Source organism: Heloderma suspectum, chromosome 4 (assembly GCF_057233095.1).
Source record: "Heloderma suspectum isolate Gila_16-S chromosome 4, 16-S_ref, whole genome shotgun sequence".
NCBI lineage: Eukaryota > Metazoa > Chordata > Lepidosauria > Squamata > Helodermatidae > Heloderma > Heloderma suspectum.
In genome coordinates, this window is record NC_139461.1 from 79,527,922 (window position 1) to 79,540,247 (window position 12,326).

The window sequence follows — 12,326 nt, forward strand, 5'->3', positions numbered from 1 at the left end:
CTTTGTCAAGGCATTAAGACTATAGTCCTATTCACTTATCTGGTAATAAGGCCCAAAGAACACAGTAGGACTTACTTCCAAGTAAACATATTTAGGATTGTGCTGCAAGTCTCCCATATTTGCTTGAAGATAATCTATGAATGGTGTTTCAAAGCCCTGACCAAACTTTCATAGAAGTTTTCTAAAGATACTGAAACATTACCAGAATCTTGACATAAGAAAACACGTATTAAAACATTTTATTTATTTATAGGAAACAGCGAGAATGTACAGCACTGCTTACAAGATTTATACCCTCCCAGCTATATATTAGGGTAGACAAAAGGTGACTTGGGAGTACATGAAGGCCATGTCATTTTTCCTTCTCAAGTTCTATCGCTCTGTGGAGGTGGAGATTGGACACAGTGATGGTAACAGTTTAGTCAGAGCCAATGTCTCCCTGAAATCTTCAGGTAGTGGGGTGTGTACGCACAGGGAGAAGCAGCAGACTCGGGCAAGAAGAGATTTGTGAGAAGGCTAGGAAAACCATAGCAGTGAAGGGGCCTAATGGACAGTAAGATGCTGATCTTATGGTCCTTAGCTATGTGAAATTTCTTGTGTGGAGCATTTAATGAAAAAGAGTTATGCATTCATTCATAAAATTCAGGCACTGGAGAGTAGGAGTGAGAAGTCTGTCACCTTTTAATACTGAGGCAAATTCTTTGCTAATATAGCAGGTATGGCCATTGGTCATGGCCCTTTCACTACTGCCATTGTGCTCATAACCAGCACAGGGCTACTTTTGCCATATTATCCATTTGCTGATTTAACTCTCTAGCAACACAGTTGATGTACAACAAAAATGCAGCTTTGGTCAAAAATAAGTAACTCTCATTTTTTGCTCTAAGGTAAATAATTCCATTAATATGCAACACTGCCAAACAAAATGTACTACTATTTCATAAGTGCCTGTAACAATCCAGCTAGTATAACCCATAGCGTGACATCCAGCAACTGCAAGTTATGCCACATATCATTTAAAGTTATAATAAACTGAGTAGATTCAATAAGCACTATTAGCGATACACTTGAGAATGACAAATGTTTAGCATGGCAGATTCTAATATTAAAGGGCGGTAGCATATTAAGGGGCTGAAAGCAAAACGTCTTTGATAACAAGTACATTCCACCAAACATCGCTGCACAACCTGAATTTATTTCAAAAGGCTTGCAGAGGTCCCTAAGTACATGTCATGCTCAGATGAATGGAAATATAGTAGTATTTCTTGGTGGAGTTCACCCAGTTTTGCAAATGCATTAATGTGTGCATAGAGATCCCATGCATCTGAGTATTCCTCATTTCAGTGGATGGAGTCAATGTGCATGGGCAAAGACTCACATGAGGAATGTGGATTTCTATCATTCAAATGAATAAGGAAGCCCTTGAAGGTAGTGGACCTCTATGAGGACCTGCATCCATTACAAATGGCTGGATAATGGCAGTAGTTTATGCGGGTTATACAATCTAATACATAGACATACATTGGTCAATTCTACAAAATATCTTATCCCTATCCTATCAGGCAAAATAGTCTATTAAGATTTGATAATCAAATCCAACAATAATGTACATTAAGGTTACATTAACAAGCCACACTTTGTTAAATATTTACTAGATTCCAACTTGTGTCAAAGTTAGGACTAGTTTAGTTTTTACAATAAACAAACTGGTGGGTGTACTATTTTCTAGCTTAGTTCTTCGCACCCATGTTCTTAAATGAGATGTTCTAAACTAGCCTTGTGCAAATTATTTCTATAGCATTAAAGAAATCAATATATAACCATACATATTGATATTTTTGGATGCAAATAACTTTCATCCATTCTAGATACAACAAGAAATACATGATTACATTTTCAACTTAAGAACTTTTAAAAAATCAAGCAGCTAGCTGAAGGATCAGGCAATCTAGATCAGGACCAAAAGAGGGTGAGGAAGTTAATTCTCCCTGCCACCATCGTTTCCTGATGGGAATCACCCCCAAGCTTATTGTTGCCCCAGGAAGAGGCACATACATGGCAGCCATGTTTTTCTTCCCAGGGTAAACAGCTTTTGGGGGACAGGTTAATCTCCTCCTGCCCCATGATCCCAATCTAGAGTGGGCCCCTATCTGCATAGAGAAACACAATCACACCTTTCTTGCTGTGTCTAGTTTAACCCTAGAATGTACTATTCCAACACAGTCACAATATTGTATTGGTAAGGCATCTTACATTTTGAGGGTCACATTCTACGCTCTGAAAAAATTAAAATTAACATACAAACAAAAATACCTTTGAAATATTTGTGTATAATAGTTACTTCTAATGCGAACTCCTGGTCTACGTATGAACAGGTCTTTGTAAAGAGTTAATTTTAAGCATATTATTAAAGATGCTTCTCTAATCAATTGCACAAACTTTAGATTTTTCCTCTAGTTTTTTCAAGGAAAACAGCCATTTTCCAGTTCTAGGACTGTATCCACAGTCAATAATTATTTTAAAAACTTTTCCTGATAATATCCTCAATGTTATCTTCCTTGTGTTGATATTGACTGCATGAAACACCTATACGCAATGCTTTTTCCAAGTCAGTACCACACGTAACACTGGTATTAAAAGTGAGAGGTCAATAATCAAGAGCCAATTCAGGGTGCACATAGGCCCTTCCCCCTCCCAGGTGGAGGAAAAACAGAGTAACAGAATCTAGTAATACCTGAGTGGCATTATTGTCCCAGCAATTCCCAATGCACAGTACTACATGATTCACTGAAGTAGTTCCACCTCTAGTCCATCCTCTCTCCATACCACCACCAAGGGCAGATTCATGTAAGTGGCACAATCTCTACACTGGGTGTATGAATGTGAGTGTGAGAGAGGTTTCCGGCAATTGCACTTTTCTACTGTACATCAATAGAAAGAAACATGTAGTTTCCAACTGCTGCATTGCACAGCTTCTCTTTTCACCCATTGGCTGTGAAGTACTGCCAGCTACTCTGACCAATTTCCTGTAGTCTTTTACAACTCCCTCCCCCTTTTTAATTCTTATTTGTACAGCTGCTATTTAGCACAGGCACAGTACAAAACACTGGAGCTGGGATGTCACATGGACGGACTGAAGAGTGCACGCTGCTGGATTAGGTAGCTAACCATCAACTCACTGCTCCACCTGGAACATTTCCCTTGGTTGTCCTGCTGTTGTAAGGATGAGTTTTATGTATGGTGCTCTGGGCAGGACTGCAACTACAGTTTCTAAGATGTATATACAAGATACTATAATATAGTTTGACACAGCTATCCACCTCAGGTTTATATTTACACTTTAATAAAAGTATAAATTCAAGTCTCAACATCTGACTTCATGTACTATAAAGGTTTAACAAAGTACTTATCAAATAAATTAAGAATTTTTTAAACAAATGTACTGTTTCCTACTGGCTAAGGGAAGTTACAAAAACATGTTCGCTACATGGTGAAAAGAATGGCATAAAATAACATCAAAGCAACAAAAAGGTTAGACTTCTTAGTTCCTAATATAAACAGGAGTCCTACTTTCTTCTGCTAGATTTGAGATCAATGCAACACTGCACGTCCATCCTTTCAAACACTGAATAACTTGCAGTGCAATCGTATCCATGTCTACTCAGAAGTAAGCTCCATTGAGTGCAATGGAAATTACTCCCAGGTAAGTGTATACAGGACTGCTGCCTTGGTCACCTGGTTACAAGACTAGTCATGCTATAAAAATGTTTGCAAAACTGGGCAAGGGGACCGAGGAGACAGTGTTTTAATAGCTTTATCATTCAATTTTTCCAGCTGTGTTGAACTACTATAACTCCAAGTTACATTGACCACACATGCCTTTGTCACTGAACCACTGAGATTTGCCGTTTTCCTATGACATACAACATTCAGTACTTCCTTTACGTTTCTATGTAAGATGCCTTGACTGGCTTAGTTCCTTACACAAACACAGTGTTCAAAATCAATTTGATTATTCCTGTATAACACTGGCTCATATGTTATCCTTGAAAATCGTTTACTGTTACCCATTCTAAGAAAACTTCTCTGTGCGTATGCATGCAGTTCTTTCAGGAGATTGCCTGTAGAAATAGTTAATAAGTTGGAACCAGTTAGTTTGCTTTTCAAATTGCAACTATACAATTCAGTAGCCAATTTCAAACCAGAACATAAACTTCAAATGTTTTATAAGTGTTTTATCATTATGTAAATTTGAGCATGTTGACTAGGAAGTCAAGCAGCTCATATTCATTTAACACATTTACTTCATTCTGATACACATTTACCATGTATATCATTTTTTTAAAAAGACCCATTACTTTTGATGTAACTTAAAGATGGCTGTGCTTAGGAATCATAGCCCAATTCTCTATATTTTTATTCAGAACTAAGTCACATCAAGTTTAATGGGATTTATTCCCAAGTATGCATAGGACCGCAACCTTAGTCATTTAACTATAACTACTGATATAGATACTGACCACTCCACGAAATAAAATCTTAAAACATTCTAGATATTGCCATTCTAACGTGGCAATAGAACAGAACATTGCCAATGTAGGCGGTATTATGCCATTATGTGAAAATACTATTTGTTTGTGCACCTGTTTCTATCTGTAAATAGTGTTCCTAATACACAATCAACATTGTTCCAAGCAATTTGCAAATATTTGCAAAAACAAAAACAAAATCTCAACCCAAATTTATATGGCACAGATTACATCCACCAAATATAGAATCTTTTTGCAAGCAATTCCCTTGGTTAAATAAATGTAACAGGAATACAATTACTAGTTAGAGGAAAGGCAATTCATGTATCTAATGTGTTTCTTCACATGCTTATAAGAATTAAACAGAGATAAATACAAAGACTGGTACATCTGTCAATTATAAATCCAAAAATTAAGCTTATTTTCTGCCATCATGCATCATCTCTAGTATGTAGTTTAATTTCTGGGAGTATCTACAGCCTACCACAGAGCATTAAGAGGAAACTGCTTTCCCACGTCCTTCGGTGGCATTTATATTAACCCTTAAAGCTTTATCTTCCCCAAGCAACTTCCCAAGTTAAAGAAATCTCAGAAACATATCAAGCACTCTCTTGCTTATTGTTAACTGAATATTCCCAATGAAATTTCAGAGGTATTGACAGAAAATGCAGTTCACGTATACTGTGAAGTCTGCAATAAACAGGATTATTATTACAGAGGCTATTCTTCCTGTAACTTTTAAAACTCTTGGGGTAATTTACAATGTTAATCCTACTTACAGTAGATCCATTAAAATGAATGGGACTTAATTTAGTTACAACTACCTTAAGTTGCATTCATTTCAATGGGTCTACTCTAAGTACAACATTGGATACTACCCTTGCTGTATATTCCCTTTTTGCAATGTGGTGCTCCAGTCTAGTTATTGGACTAAAGGTGCAATCCGATGCATGTTTAGACACAAAAAGTCCTACATCTTCCAGCATCCTTCCAGGTAGCCATGGTGGCTGGAGAATGCTGGGAATTGCAGGACATTTTTCTGTCTAAACATGCATACGATTGTGCCCTAATATGTTGAATTCTAGTCTATGGTGCCTCCAGACTTAGTCCTGCTTACAGTAAACCCACTGATATCAATGGGACTTAAATTAATAATGACTAACCTAAGGCCCATTGATTTCAATGGGACTACTCGAAGCATGACGAAGTCTGGATCCAACCCTACAGCTAGAATGTTTTTCTTTTACAAAGTATTTACAATAATACATACTCTGTCACCATTCTAAAAATTGGTTTCTCAGCAGAAGGGATTATGGTTGAGACCCTCACCAAAACCCTCATGCAAACGGGATGTTTGCTTTTGTGCATTGGGTTTTCTCTTACTAGTTACTAGTAGCAACTTATACTGTGTCAACCTCACACCTGGAGTTTCTCAAATTTTGAAGGAGGCTTGTCAAATGGCTGATTCAAGGAACCACTATTATGTGTGTAGAGTCTACCAAGCAGTTCTTTTGATAAGGGACTAGTTTTGTTTTAACTCTTATACTCCTTCACACTAATGTGGAGCAAAAAATAGACCATACAAAATTACAGGCTTTCAGATTTTAGAGGCAACATGTAATACTGAAACACTATTCATTTATTGTGTCTATTTCTTAAAATTCCTGTACCTAGCTTGCTGTTGTAATTTACTTCTGACACCACTATGAAAAAATCTTAAAACAAATACAATTCGAGAATTAAAAATATTTATACATGAAAGCATCTGACAGTATAAAAATCAACGTTGCTGAAAGTAGAGTTCATAGATATAAAATAAAAATACCAAGACAGAAAATCAAGATTGTCCCTTTAACATAAAGGGTTTGGAGAGAAGGAAAAAGGCAAAAGATATAAACAAACTATACTGTTAATTAACCTAACCTTGGTTTAACTTTCTTGATGATAGACCACTTAAATACTGATTTCTGTTGTTGTTATCAGCACTTACAATGCAACACACTCCGTAGCATTAGAAATGTTTTCATGACAACCTTTAGCTGCTACTAAAGCTTATGGAGATTCAGTGAGCAAAATCTAGTAAGAACATGACAAGTTACCATAGGACACTTTATATTTTAATACAAAAGGATCCTTCGTTCAATAGCCTTTCGGCAGATAGGGCATTCACTCATTCGATCACCACATAGCTGACATGTTCCATGGCCACAGAGAAAGATCATATTCTTCAGACGGTCCAGACACACAGGACACATGGTCTGTAAGAGACAAACAAGGAATTGAAGAACTGCATAGAGGAAAATAATAAAACATAATACCTCATTAGCATGCTACTTTGTAAATGCTATATTCATAGAATCATAGAATAGTAGGGTTGGAAGGTGCCTACAAGGCCATCGAGTCCAACCCCCTGCTCAATGCAGGAATCCAAGTCAGAGCATCCCTGACAGATGGCTGTCCAGCCTCATCTTGACTGCCTCCAGTGTGGGAGAGCCCACCACCTCCCTGGGTCATTGGTTCCATTGTCGTATTGCTCTAACAGTCAGGAAGCTTTTCCTGATGTTCAGCCGGAATCTGGCTTCCTGTCACTTGAGCCCATTGTTCCGTGTCCTGCACTCTGGGATGATCAAGAAGAGATCCTGGCCTTCTTGAACAGCGCTATCATATCTCCCCTCAGTCTTCTCTTCTCAAGGCTAAACATGCCCAGTTCTTTCAGTCTCTCTTCATAGGGCTTTGTTTCCAGTCCTCTGATCATCTTTGTTGCTCTCCTCTAAACCCTCTCCAGTTTGTCTGCATCCTTCTTAAAGTGTGGTGCCCAGAACTGGACACAGTACTCCAGATGAGGCCTAACCAGTGCTGAGTAGAGGGGAACTAGTACTTCCCAGGATTTGGAAGCTATGCTTCTATTAATGCAGCCCAAAAGAGCATTTGCCCTTTTTGCAGCCACATCACATTGTTGGCTCATATTCAGCTTGTGATCGACAACAATTCCAAGATCTTTCTCGCTTGTAGTGTTGTTGAGCCATGTATCCCCCATCTTGTAACTATGCATTTGGTTTCTTTTTCCTAGGTGCAGAACTTGGCATTTATCCCTATTAAATGTCATTCTGTTGTTTTCTGCCCAGCGCTCCAGTCTATCCAGATCACTTTGAATTTTGTTTCTGTCTTCCAGGGTATTAGCTATCCCGCCCAATTTTGTGTCATCTGCAAATCTGATCAGCATTCCCTGCACCTCCTCCTCCAAGTCATTAATAAAAATGTTGAAGCGCACTGGGCCCAGGACTGAGCCCTGCGGTACCCCACTCGTTTTACCTCTCCCCAGTTTGAGAAGGTCCCATTGATAAGCACTCTTTGAGTCTGATTCTGTAGCCAACTGAGGATCCACCGGATCGTTGTTTCATCTAGCCCACTCTGAGCTAGTTTGCTCATCAGGAGATCATGGGGCACTTTGTCGAAAGCTTTGCTGAAGTCGAGGTATATGATGTCTACAGCATTCCCACGGTCTACAAGGGAGGTTACTTGATCAAAAAATGAGATCAGATTTGTCTGGCAGGACTTGTTTTTGACAAATCCATGTTGGCTTCGAGTAATCGCGGCAGTTTTCAAGGTGCTTGCAGATGGATTGCTTTATCATCTGCTCCAGAATTTTCCCAGGGATTGATGTCAGACTGACTGGTCTGTAGTTCCCAGGTTCCTCCTTTTTACCCTTTTTGAAGATAGGGACAACATTAGCCCTCCTCCAGTCATCTGGTACTTCCCCCGTCCTCCATGATTTCTCAAAGAGAATAGACAGCGTTTCTGAGAGTTCTTTTGCCAGTTCCTTCATTACTCTAGGATGCAGTTCATCTGGCCCTGGAGATTTGAACTCATTCAAAGTAATTAGGTGTTCCTTGACAATATGCCTATTGATCTCAAGCTGCAATCCTGCCCCTTCAACCTGTAATTCGCCTTTGCCAGGGGGGTCATAGACCCTCTTTTGGGAGAAGACTGAGCCAAAGTAGGAATTGAGCACCTCTGCCTTTTCTTTGTCATCTGTTATCGTTTTGCCATCCTTATTTAATAGCTGAACAACCATTTCTTTCCTCTGCCTTTTCCTATGCACGTAGCTGAAGAAAGCCTACTATATATTACTATATTAAGATAGTGAGAATCAAGAAACAAATGGCAAATAACCTCTGAAGGCAACAACTATCTGCCTAAAATTAATTTTGCTTAGATTTATTACAGCATTTACTAAAGCCATCTAATGTTCATGGCTAAGACTTGAAAAAAGGGAGTTCCTGGTTCATAGCTTAGTCTCTCAGCCATTAAACTACACTACCTCTCTAGTAAATACAGAATAATTTCACAAGTATAATTTTACTTCCCATTTGCTAAATGCTCTGTTATGTTCTGCTTATATAGCCCTCACTGCTAAGGACAGAGCTTTGAAAAAGCCAGTTATTTTGTATAGTAAAAATATATGGAGATTTATTCCATGCTCCATTATCACACAAAACCACACTGCTACTTGGAAGTTCAGCTAAACAATTCCGAAATGCTCGATACACAAACAATTTTGGCATTTCTAATGATGACTAAAAACAAGTTATTTAGAAGTAATACTACTTCTGAAGAGCAGATCTCCATATATTTCTATGTATTATGTCCTTTATTGAGTTTACAGAACACAACTTGCATGTACATAAAGAAAGGAGGCCATTATCTTATTAGAATCTGTCTAATACCAATGTTTTATTTGCAAGGAGGGCATCAAAAGAGGTCAGGAATGGTTGGGACTGCCTACAGGGCAGAAGAGACAGTGGTTTGGACAATTTATCTAATTTGTCCTTGGATGGCTAGAGCAGTTCAGGCAATTCACTGTTCAGCTGGAGGGTCAAATGACGGAGCGTCTCTCCCGACACAAACCTGCCCGTACACTACGCTCAACATCTAAGGTCCTCCTCCAGCTGCCTACTCCGAGGGAAGCTTGGAAGACAGCAACAATCTCGGTGGTGGCCCTTCAATTATGGAATGATCTCCCTGATGAGGTCCGCCTGGCACCAACATTATTATCTTTTCAGCGCCAGGTTAAGACTTTTCTCTCCTCCCAGGCATTTGGCAGCATATGATAAGTTTTAATCGATCCTGGATTGTCTTATGGTTACGGTTGTTTGCTTGAGATTGCTTGCTTGAAGTTGTTTTAGATATGTTTTCTTGAATATATTGTCTGTTCGTATTTTTATGCAAATGACTTTTAATCTCTGTATACTGTAGTTTTAATGTTTTTAATCTTTGTAAACCACCCAGAGAGCTTTGGCTATTGGGCGGTATAGAAATGCAATGCAATAAAATAATAAATAAATAAATGCTGCTCTGGAAAGACGTTTAGATAAAACCAGGGGTCCAGCATGTCCTGAAGGGTGCATCCAGCTTTTCCTCTGTAAGTTCCCTTTTCTTCCCTGGGGAAGAAGTAGTTGTCATTCAGACACTTATGAGCAAGAGTGGCAGTAGATTTCTGTGGATCTGGTCCCTTTGGTTTATGTCTTCTGGGGTTGGAGGTGGAGGGCAGAAAGAGAGAAACAGGGCCAGTGCTAGACTCTTAACTAGTGAAGCTGGAAGTAAATATTCCATCTTATTTAATTTGTACCCAACCTTTCTACCAAGAAAAATGACACTGAAGGTGGCTACCCCATCTTTCTCTTTGGAGCAGTTGGTGCTTAGTCAGTTGCCCTTTCCTCCTAGGTTGTCCGTGGGACATTCCCCTGAGTCAGGAAGACTGGTGTTACTGCACGAATGGCTGCCAGCTCCAGTACTACATCTGGCATGACCAGGATCAGCATTTCTCTGTCAGCTCTCCCAGCTATGGAGATGGGAAAGTCATGCCCATTTATTTATTTTTATTTATTCGTTTATTTAAAACATTTGTATCCCGCCCTATATCAATAAGATCGCAGGGCGGCGTAGAGAAAAAATAACTTTAAACAGTATAAAACAATAAATTTAAACAGCTAAAACATATTAAACCATTAAGCTAGCCAATGTCAATTTAAAAATCTAAAACAATAAAAAAGTTAAAACAGTGTACAACCTTAGGGAATTCAATTAGCCCTCAAAGGCCATGAAAAGCCATGTTTTAGCTTGGTGCCAAAATGAAACCAGTGTCTGCGCCAATTGGGCCTCCAAGGGGAAGGCATTCCACAACCAGGGTGCCACAGCAGAGAAAGCCCTCTCCCATGTCCCACTATAGTGCATGTCTTGCACTGGTAGGAAGCAGAGGAGGGCTCCAACAGATCTCAATCCTCAGCCAGGCATATATACAGGGAGTTGCTCCCTCAAATATCGAGGTCCCAAGTCGCTTAGGGTTTAAATGCCATCACCAGCACCTTGAATTCCAACCGGAAGCATATTGGCAGCCAGTGCAATTCCTTTAAAACTGGTGTTACATGACCTTTATGAGATATTCCAGTCAACAGTCTAGCTGCTGCATTTTGCACTAGCTGCAACTTCCAAGTTGTCTTCAAGGAAACCCCACATAAAGCGCATTGCAGTAGTCTAATTCATGTCTGTCCTTGCATCTCAGGCAAAGCAGCACGACAATAAGGAACTGCGAAACTGCATCGTATGGTGCCAGGAACACCTGTGATAGGTGGGCTTGCTTCCCCTCCCCACATCTCTGAATACACAGGTGCAACCTGTCTTTGACTTGGGGCTAAGCTAGATTTGATACGGGAGACCCACAAACAGAATCTCCTATATTTTTTCAAGATATTAATTACAGCTGCTGGGAAGGCAAGGAAGCAATTTGGATTAGTGTGCTGGGAAAGGGAGGGCGAATCCTCATTTTCTGAACAGAACTCCCCCCTCCCCCACCATTTGCCTCGCAGTACAACTCATACAGGTATCCAAATAATATTTGTATGTTTTGCCTTGTGGAGCTTGACAAACTCTACATTCGAATGTAGCTCAACAATGCCCCCTAGAGTGTCTGGTTAGTTGGCATCCTGCTGAGCAACAGGAATAGGCTTATCTTATCTCTTTCTTTACAAATACAAATCCAAAACCTTAAGCTTTTTGAAAGAATGGGTTAACTTGTTTCAAGTGGCTCTGCATTTTGAGATATAACATTAGGAAGGTGGGTCCAGCAACTAATTTTCTGATTTGCTGGCTAGAGCACTGACAACAGAAATGGAAGGTATCACATTATTGAACAAAAGGACAACACAATCTTGATATGAGTCAGGGGTCCCAATGACAATGCATGGCCATCCCTGTGCTCATCCTGAAAAGGGCTGTTATCTTTTGCATATGCTCCATATGTGCTTAAAGTACCTGCTGCTGTCTCCACATTCCTATGCCTTTCCAAAGGACCCAGCAACTTTCCTGAGGCAGCAGGGAAGGTGCTCCATCTCCCTGGTGGAAAGTCCATTCCCGTTAGGCAGGGACTTGGGCTACAAGTTCCAGCAAAAAACCGATCACCAACACCAGAGAGCTTTGCTACCTGTCACTTACCGTCAAGGCCAGAGGGTGTTTTACCCTACTCCTCTTAACACCTGGTACTTAGGACTGGTCCCTCCTCCGTCTGTGATTCTTTAAAAGTGCTCAATCTGCTGTTTCTGTCATCACTTAGGCCATGGTTGTTTCACTTTGTTCTTGCTGGTAACTGTATTAATTAATTCATTGTATATTTTGATGCTGATGTTATGTATTTTTATTATTCATGAAACTGTTTTGAATTGTCCTTTTTACGGATGGTGTATTTTGGGGGGTCATACTTTCTTATGAACTGCTTTGAGTGTAACGTATACAGAAAACAGC

The 12,326-nt window shown here is 39.6% G+C and overlaps 1 protein-coding gene across 3 annotated transcripts in view; it reads right to left on the minus strand.

The window, feature by feature from the left end:
* Positions 1-211: 211 nt before the first annotated feature.
* MIB1 (MIB E3 ubiquitin protein ligase 1) overlaps positions 212-12,326 on the minus strand; it is an 82,536-nt gene continuing 70,421 nt past the window's right edge. The window contains exons 21-22 of one of the 3 annotated variants that reach the window (XM_084849728.1): positions 6,629-6,787; positions 212-4,121 (exon numbers count right to left, since the gene is read on the minus strand). In XM_084849728.1, coding sequence (XP_084705854.1) covers positions 6,647-6,787 — 141 coding nt within the window. In that variant the 3' untranslated portion in view covers positions 212-4,121; positions 6,629-6,646. Of the gene's footprint in view, positions 6,788-12,326 lie in introns of all 3 variants that reach the window. The other 2 variants (XM_084849727.1, XR_014790134.1) reach the window with 2 other exon arrangements.